We start from the raw sequence: 9686 nt of genomic DNA on the forward strand, positions 1-9686 counted from the left end.
AATTTACATAACAATAAAGGGGACAACTTCACTACCCATCACAAAAAGTTGGGTAGTGTACCTTCCACCAATCACATTACATCATTTAGTTTTATCTTATTTAATTAATTATTAAATAGTATATTTTTTGGCTGTTTCTAAGACATTTTACATTGAATGTAACTTTACCCAACTTTTTGAATTTGATAAATAAGAATTCACCAACAATAAATATTAGTTTTCTATAAATACTCTTACATCTATTAATACCATAATACCATAACATGGATAGTAAATTAGAAAATAATTCTTTATATATTAAAATCGTCTTATTTTAAAAAACCCATGGAATCTTATAATCAAATCTTATAATAATAGGCAGAAGGGGCAGATTTGTTCTTACACAAAAGAAATAAAGTTGACATAATGACTGATATGCTCATTTCAACTTGGTTGGTAAACTAGTTATGGTTAGTGCACAATTCATACTCTGGTCCTAAAATTCACAAAACACTAAAAATTTCAAACTTCATAATTGGCATTAAATTGAAGATTGCTGCAGCAATTATGCAGTGTCCAACTACCCCCTCACATTGCCCATTTCAAAGTTCATCCTGTAACACATGACAATACACATCAAATTAGAACAATGAAAACCAAATTCACACTTATCCAAAAAAAGAGAAGAAGTTGTTTTTTATAGTTACACATATTTTAGTACATCAATGATTTTCTTGTCATAATGCTCCATTGCAGTTTATTTTCAATCATTGCATATTTTGTCTTTTTTTCATTATTTGAGTTCTGAACAAATAAAGACTTTACCAATGACATTTGTGGTAGGTCACAGGTACAAAGTACTATGAATATAATAATAAGTCATAAATAATTTTATTTTATTTAGTAATTTTAAGATTCTACTAATAATTTTTACTCTTATGATACATATTTGAATAACTTTGCCTCATTAACTAGATGCTTTTCTTAAAAGGTGTGTGAGGTAGTTTTCTTTTTTCTTGTTTTGTCTATATTAGATAAAGTTAAAAAAATGATTGTATTTTTTGGGGTACTTTTGCTTTTTTCTTTGTTGTGTGTAACCAAGTAGGGTCTTTCTTATGCAAATATCATGGTTGTGTTTAGCTGGATATAGAAAAAGTTGATTTTCAAATCAAGTGACAAAGAGGTATGGACAAATTGTCAAACCCAGCTCACTCTTAGCAGCTCCAGCAGGAATAACAGAAAGCAATAATGCATAACAAGACATCCAAATAAGAACAAATTGCAGAGTCTTAGCTTACATGTTCGTAATCGTCCATGTATTCGTGGGGATCCGACTGCAAAACAAAGTCCTCAAATCAGATTTTGTGGCCCACGTGTAATGATGATTAATCATAATAAGAAAACCCTGACACTGACACATTTGCACCGATAATAATTTGAAAAAGTTGAATATTTGAATCTACATGTACTGGTGTCCGACACCATACACGCGTTCAGAATCAGAACAAAACTTTGGACAATAATTCAGAGAAAAAAATTTACCCTTCTACGACGCCTCTTATCTCCGTATCTACTGCCCCTCTCTCTCCTCCTTTTTTCGCCCTCTTCTCTTGCCCTTTGTGCCTCCTGCATAGTCGTAACATCAAACAGTGCCCCTTTAGAAACAAATATGATTACTGCATTATGTCAGAATAGTGCAGAAGCATTAACGCATTGATCCATTACCTCTTCTTCTCGAGCCCTTCTTTCTTTCTCTGCTTCTTCAAAAGCTTCTTTTTCGGCCTGAGGTTTTACACATTGCGAGAAAACACACACTGAGATGGTTGCTACAAACTAAATAACAGATACAAATTCTGAAAGCAATTGCTTACCTCTCTATTATTAATCATATATTCTTCCACAGCTTGCTTTGCATACTGTGGGTCATCACAAATTAAGATGTTGTCATAAATTGAACCGGCCTTCACCTGAAAATTCAAATTTAAACACAATGGTGCTTCGAATATTCAGTAATAGCAATTAATATCAAACTGGTCATCACTGTAGAGGAAAGCAAAAAAAAAAAAAAACAGATAGACACCTGCCACACTTCAATGCCCACATACTTGATTGGTTTCAGCACATAAAGATCAGGATCATCCTCAAATTCTACAGGAAATAAAAAAAATCATTATTAGAGACTCATAATGTTTCAGGAGCAATAAAGAGTCAAGATTGAGCACTGCCACAGCTCAAAGATGCTGACTCATGATGTTTTAGGGTTTAGGGTCTAAAGGAATTAGATATGGTTCACACTTTAGAGTTTCATTACAAGTTTGGATAAAATTCATGCAGAGGCTAATTGTTAGAAAAACAATTCTAGTTGAAAAGAAAATAGATATGAAAAATAAAAACAAAAAACACACGAGATTTGATCACAAAGTTGGGTAAATTATGTCTGAGTACCTTTTTCTATACAAGCTTAGGGTTTATAGGGTACAATTCGCCCCACTCGAGCAATCAGGCCCCATACCAGTAAACCCCGTCCCAGTAAACTATGAGTCATACCTAACACTTAGATATGCTCAAGTAAAATGCAATGAAGGCTAACATATTAGTTACTAAGATGACAAAAGCAATGTCGAACCAAATTTCATTTCCCAGCCCATTAAAAATCATGAAAGTGAAAATCTACATTCTGATTCTGTAGAATAATGTAGAGATTCTGGATATCAGACAGAATCATGTAATTCTATCCTGTCCGGTTAGCATTAGAGATGCATCGTTACTTATTTCCTTTCTTAGTTATTTCAGCATTTATAGGAAATAATTGTTGTTGTAACTCTATGGAAGCTGAGAAAGAACCTTTTAAAGTCTTGACTCCTCAACAGTCAACACTATGGTAAATGAAATTGGAGAAAATTTCATGTACTACAATACTAAAAAAGAAATATGGGACACAGAAGAACCATTTCCCTTGATTCATAGTGATGTATAGGGACCGTCAAGCGTCAACAACATTACAGGTGTTAGGTGGTTTGTCACCTTCATTGATGACCACACAAGAACCACTTGGGTATTCCTCATAAAAGAAAAACTGAAAGTAGGAGGCGTATTCGAAAATTAAAACAAAATGGTTGAAACTCAATTCTGAACCAATTGTGCATCAAAGTTTCTGTGTGGACACTCCTCAACATAATGAGGTGGCAGAAAGAAAGAACTGTCACCTCTTGGAGGTGACAAGGTCCCTCATGATGGCTACAAATGTGCCAAAGCGGTTTTGGGGAGAAGCTATAACTATCTGCAACCTATCTCATAAATAGAATTCTTACTCGTATGCTTAACTTCAATTCTCCAATCCAACCTTTCAAAAATCCTACCCAACCAATAGAATCAATACTTCGATTCTCTTAAAAAAGTGTCTGAATGTTCAACCTTTATTCACAACCACAACCACGACCACAGAAACTAGATCCCAAATCCATCAAATGTATTTTTTTTTGGTACTCAAGTCACCAAAAGGGGCACAAGTGGTACTCTCCCTCAAACCGGAAGTCCTATCATTCAATGGATGTGACTTTCTTTGATAACCAACCCTATTATCCAAAAACTTCAATTCAGGGGAAGACAGTACCACCAAGAACCCAACAAGATTTAATAGACTACAAATTTTTAGGCCTAGAGTCGGTTCCAACGTTTCATACCACACCAACTAACAATAATGAACCTGAACCAACACCATATCACACCAACTAACCATAACGAATCTGAACCAACACCAGTAGACTCACTAGCCCAAGAAGAAAACCATACTGCCTCTAAACAGAACCTTGGCCCTACTATTGCACAAGAACAAAGCTGAAATGCTTATACTAAAAAAAAGGAAGAAACCAGAAGGTGGTAGAATCAATCACAATCCAAATGCTAAGCCATGAGTCCAACCAGGATCCAGAATCGAAAATTCCCTCAGGTAATTCTATTCCTATATCTGAACCTATTTGTACTGATGATGCTAATATTGATATTCCCATTGCTTTAAGAAAAAGGGTGAGAAAATGTACTCATCATCCTATAGAGAGATATGTGTCCTACGGAAAATTAGCTCAAGGATATAAATCCTTAGTAGCATCTCTGGACAAGACTTATCCCTATAAATATTCAGGAAGCTTTCCAAAAACCTGAATGGACACCACCTGCAAACAAGGAGGTAAAAGCCCTTTCTAATAATAGAACTTGGGAGATCACTCCTCTCCCAAAAGGAAGGAAATCAGTGGGGTGCAAGTGGATTTTTTCTATCAAATACAATGTTGATGCGAGCATAAACTAGTACAAAGCCAAGTTGGTGGCCAAGGGATTCACTCAATCATAAGAAGTGAACTACGAGGAAACATTTGCTCCGGTGGCCTAACTCAACTCAGTTCGTGTTATACTCTCTTCGACCGCAAATTAAAAGACTGACCACTACACCAGTTAGACATAAAAAATATCTTCCTAAATGGTGAGTTAGAGAAAGAAATGTCATGCAAATTCCTTCAGGTCATTTTACATCCAACACCACAAACAAGGTTCGCAGACAATAAAAGTCATTGCACGGACTGAAACAGTCTCCTAGATCCTGGTTTGATAGGCTGACCCGTGTTGTTGAAGGAGATGGATCTACTCTATGCCAATCAGACCATACAATGTTTGTCAAACATTCTCTAGACGGAAATACAACATTATTTATAGAAATTTTCGCCTTAATTGCGTTCCGCCCCTAGTCGCCTTAATTGCAACAGGTTAGCTTGCCTTAATTGCATCCCCCAACACATTCATTGTGTTGGGTTTGAAGGGGTGGATTTAGTCTCACATTGCTTAGAGATATGATCTGTGTTGTGTTTATAAGTGGGGGCAATCCTCACTCTACAAGCCAATTTTGTAGGGATGAATTAGGCCTAACCCAAATTATGAGATTATTTATTGTGTGTGCTGATAAGATTGTCATCATCGGAGATGATCATAAGCAAGTGGAGCATCTTAAAAAACTCTTCGGAGGTTGCTTGAACAAATGATGAGATTTACTTGTCCCGAAGGAAGTACACATTTGACTTACTCCAAGAGACAGAAATGCTTCGATATAAGGCAGTAAATACCCCTATGGAACATGGTTACTTGGTAACGAAGTCTAGTTGGAAAATTGCTATACCTAACTCACACTAGATCTGATATTGGATTTGTTGTGAGTATGGCAAGCTGCCATATGTCTAATCCTGTAGATGCCAACATGAAAGCGATAGGAATGATACTCCAATACTGGAAAGGAGTACTGAAAGGTACTCCAGGAAAGGGTCTCTACTTCAAGAAAAATCCTAACAGGGGTGTTGAGATGTACACAGATTCAGATTGGGCAGGTTGTGCGGCAGGCCGAAGGTCAACGACTGGTTTTTGCTCTTTCGTATGGGGAACATGGTTACTTGGAGGAGTAAGAAATAACTAGTAGTTGTCAAGAGCAGCACATAAGCTGAACTAAGGGCCATGGCACACGACATTTGAAAGGGAAATTGGATAAAAAGGATGTTGGGAGAACTCAAGGTTCCCATTGAACACTCAATAGAAATTCTATATGATAACAAAGCTGCCATCAGCATGGCAAAATACCCAGTTCATCGTGATAGAACAAACTATGTGAAAATCGACTGACATTTTATAAAAGAGAAGATTGATGGTGTCATAAGTATGACTCACGTACCATCATGCAACCAGACACAAGACATACTAACTAAAGCTCTTCTTAAAAGCATGTTTGAAGATATTATAACCAATATGGGAATGATATACATCTATCACCAAATTAAGGGGAGTGTAGAATAATGTAGAAGATTCTGGATATCAGACAAAATCATTCAATTTTCATGTAATTTTGTCCTGTACAGCTAGCATTGGGATATATCATTACGTATTTTCTTTCTTAGTTATTTCAGCATTTTTAAGTAATAATTAACTCCTAATTTTTAGGCATAGATTGTACAAACTTAATGGTTTAACTCTATTTAAACCAGCATATGCAATTGTTTTAACCAAAAATAGGAATAAAAATAATCTTTTTTTCTGCCTATTCAATATAACTTTGTGATATCATCAGAAGTCTATTTCAAGATTTTAATGATTGATATCACCTGCTGATAAAATAATCTACCTGGGTTATCAATCCATGGAGTCTTCCACTTTCCTTTGTAGTTGGGGTTCTTGATTTTCTGAGATTCAACAATTTTCCACAATTAGAAACCAAGGCATATATGAATATGAATTAACCTTTTTACTTGTACAGCGTGAAGAACCTTTCGTTTCCACGGTCCTCTGTATGCTGGGTTAGGAATTTTTGGGGCTTTCCAAAGTCCATCATCTTCATCATCCCAGTCAACAGGCTGGTCAAAAAAAATATTAAACAAGAAAAAAAGGGAAAGAGCTTTCGTAAGCCTGTGCACATTAAGTCTTGCATCAATAGTTGTAGCCTTAGTATCAAAATACATTGTTTTGGTATATTTTAAAATTTATCTAAACAAGCAGTAAACAAAGAAACCTTCTTCGCTTTTGGATCGGGGATTTCAGCTGGAATTGAATTATATCCCTGCAATATCAAGATATTTACACTTTTACACATGAAAAAATACCAACTAAAATTAAATAACCAAGTTTCTATAGATTTTTGTTGAAAATATAGCACTTTGCATGCAAAAACAAAAAACTTATTGCTGAAGACTGATTAGTTGCAGCCGATACTACATGGACACGAAAGTTATCCATACCATGGTAGAAATTCTTAAAGGTGATCATTAAGGGTTTTTTCATGCAATAAAAAATGGAAGAGTTGTGTGAACGGAGACAACAAATACCTCTGGTTTGACATCATTAGGGTCCTCAATGTACTCTCTATCATCCCAGTCTGCTGGCTGCAATAGAGAAACTAATAGGTTTCGCATAAAAGAAAATTAACAAAGAGAACCAAAACGTCTCCTATCTCAATTAAAGACTCCTATAGAATGTTTGTCTGAGTTGTTTCTCGACACGTTACCATTGAGATCCAAACTTCAAAAACTAATAACATTACAGTAGACACTGAGCATCGTAACATTCAAATAAGGAAAAATACACAATACATGCCAACCTTTTTTGCCTTGACATCTTTGATTTTTTTTGGAGGAAGGATGTCCCAATCCGTGTACATGCTTCCAGAATCTCTTTCTCGATTATCAACAAGGACACTATAAGAGGCATCAGGCCTTAGAATGAATGTATAGAAATGAGTTAATTTGTCTGTTTCACACTCCAAATCCTTTCTAATGGGATAATTCTGCCCCTGGTATGACAATATAACATGGAGTTTCTTTGTCTGTGTGCCACATAGATCCGGTCCAAACATCAAACTGCATTAAGCAAAACCAATCAGTTGATTCTGCTCAACCCGGTCCATTGACGAGCTAACCTTCACATACTCTTGAGAATTGATCGTTTAAAAACTAAACAAGGAAAATGGACACCAAAAGAAATTGACGAACCTATAAGGAGTATCACCGCCAAACTTCTTCTGATTAACATAACCAGAAAGAAGTTTGATGTAACCACCACCACATTCAATATCCTGCTCAAATTTAATAGAATACTGAAGCACCAGGGTTCTGTTCTTATTGGTCAACTCTGGTATCTTTGCCGATATGGAAAAATGCTTGGCATCATTATAGGTCTGAATACCTGCATGAATTGTAAGACACTAGCGATAATCGAAAATCTATAATACTTAATGGTCTATTGAGTTTATCTACCAACATAAACACTTGTGAGATCGTTTGAGAGAACTTTTGGAAACAACTTTAGCGCTAATATGATAATATTATCACCCCCTCTAGTCCTGTTTATAAGAAAAACAATTACTTTTTAGATTCATTGAATAACTGATGTATCTAGTCTATATTACTCAGGTACATTAGTTATTCAATAAAATCTAAAAGTAAATTTTTTTCTTATAAATAGGACCAGATGGAATATATATATAGTAAGACATAAGTATTTATAATGGTAAGTCTTTAAGCTGAAAAGGGATAGGTTATAACTAAAAAGTTGCTTAATTTAGCAGTTTGCCCAAACATGACCTATTGCTATAATTATAGATTATAACTTTCTGCATTTGAGAAAGAGGGTACCTTTGTCATCAGGATCTCCAGGCCATTTTCCAGCAGTATACTTAAAGGTACCTGCTTTTCCTTCACTCCTTTTCCAATCAGACAACACCCAACGACTTTTCCACCCATCTTCATTTTTATTCCACAAAAAAAATCAATATTAACTATAGTTAGAAAGCTAGCTTCTGTTATACTATGGAATCATCATTCATCAATCAACTAACTGAAACTAAAGCAAACGAAAACATAACATAGTTGATAGTTTGGTAGGAAGCTAAAGGTAGACAAAACATGAGAGATCATGAATCTAAGTAAGGAAGAAGATGGTTTAGCTTACCTTGGAATTTCTCTTCGAAAAAGACCTCGGCAAAGGATGAATGAGAAGTTAGTAGAATGAAAAGCAAGAGGTTGAAAAGATGAGTTGAGATTCCCATTGCATCTCTTCAAATTCAGACAGTGGAACTTCAAATGTTTAATTTTAGAAAAACAACATTAAGTAGTAGTCTCTAGAAGGCCAAAATTATTTGTGTAAGATAAATTAACAATAATTTAAGTGTGTACTTTTGTATATTTATTTAGTACAAAACTACTTAGTACTTGCTATGTGTCAAGTCCACCATTTTACTTTTAAAGTTTTTTTAACAAAAATAAAAAATTATTCATTGGGCCTCATATCTAATTTAGATTGGGTTTTGATCAGATCTTCCTTAACATGCCACCCCAAATTAAACATGGCACCCAATAATTTATGAAAAGATCAAAATGTCCAATTATTTTTCATCACCACATTTTATCAAATTTACGCGAGGAATTGAACATTTCAATTTTTTTGATGATACCGAAAATTTGGCGAAAACAAGTAAGTTTTCTGGTATTTTTTTTGAAATTTCCGGTATTTTTTACCGGAAATTTTGAAATTTTTGGTATTTTCAGTTACTAATTATCATACCGAAATTTTGAAATTTTCGATCAACCAAAAATTTTAAAATTTCTGGTATTTCTATTTTCTTATATAAAAAAATGTCATTTTCCTTATATTTTTAAATTTTGCAGTGACGACCAGAGGCAAGGACGGTTCTGTTGCGGGACGGGCACAGATAGAGCAGGTGCTCTTGCTCGAGTTGTTGATGAGGTGCAAGCCTCAGAGTTACGTGTTGGACGCCTTCCTTCGATCGGTTCTAATCGGAAACGGATGGTGGAGCAGCAGGCGGTGAGGGGGTTCTGCGCACCTCGCCTCCAAACTGGTAAAGTATCCACTGTTGTGGAGAAGCAGGTGGTTTAGGTTGGGTGGTAGAGGTTGAGGAGCCGGCGCCTGAGGTTGGGGAGTCGGTGGTTGTTGTTCGAGAACCGGTGGCTAGGGTTGGGGATCTGGTGGTTGGGGTTAAGGTGGCTGAGGATCAAATAGGTCAGGAGCGGGTGGTGGAGGATACAAACCACCACCGGTGCATCTACGGAGCCATCAGTACACACTGATGGAGCTTGTAACACCCTTCTAAACCCCACGGAAATTTATAAAATAATTTTCAGAGTAAAACATGAAAACAAGGGTGCCACAATTCAATTTAAAACAAA

General features: G+C 35.7%; 1 protein-coding gene across 1 annotated transcript; it reads right to left on the reverse strand.

The window, feature by feature from the left end:
* Window positions 1–327: 327 nt before the first annotated feature.
* LOC131602072 (calreticulin-3-like) lies at window positions 328–8610 on the reverse strand. Its single transcript, XM_058874072.1, has 14 exons — window positions 8452–8610; window positions 8136–8243; window positions 7494–7686; window positions 7103–7361; window positions 6831–6887; window positions 6518–6565; window positions 6276–6362; window positions 6134–6191; window positions 2060–2127; window positions 1851–1946; window positions 1705–1761; window positions 1522–1605; window positions 1278–1313; window positions 328–593 (listed from the first exon to the last, which is right to left on the reverse strand). The coding sequence occupies exons 1-14, from the start codon at window positions 8546–8548 to the stop codon at window positions 582–584; spliced, it is 1260 nt and encodes a 419-aa protein (XP_058730055.1). The 5' UTR covers window positions 8549–8610; the 3' UTR covers window positions 328–581.
* Window positions 8611–9686: the final 1076 nt, after the last annotated feature.

The sequence above is a fragment of the Vicia villosa genome, linkage group LG5 (genome assembly GCF_029867415.1).
Source record: "Vicia villosa cultivar HV-30 ecotype Madison, WI linkage group LG5, Vvil1.0, whole genome shotgun sequence".
NCBI classification, from domain to species: domain Eukaryota; kingdom Viridiplantae; phylum Streptophyta; class Magnoliopsida; order Fabales; family Fabaceae; genus Vicia; species Vicia villosa.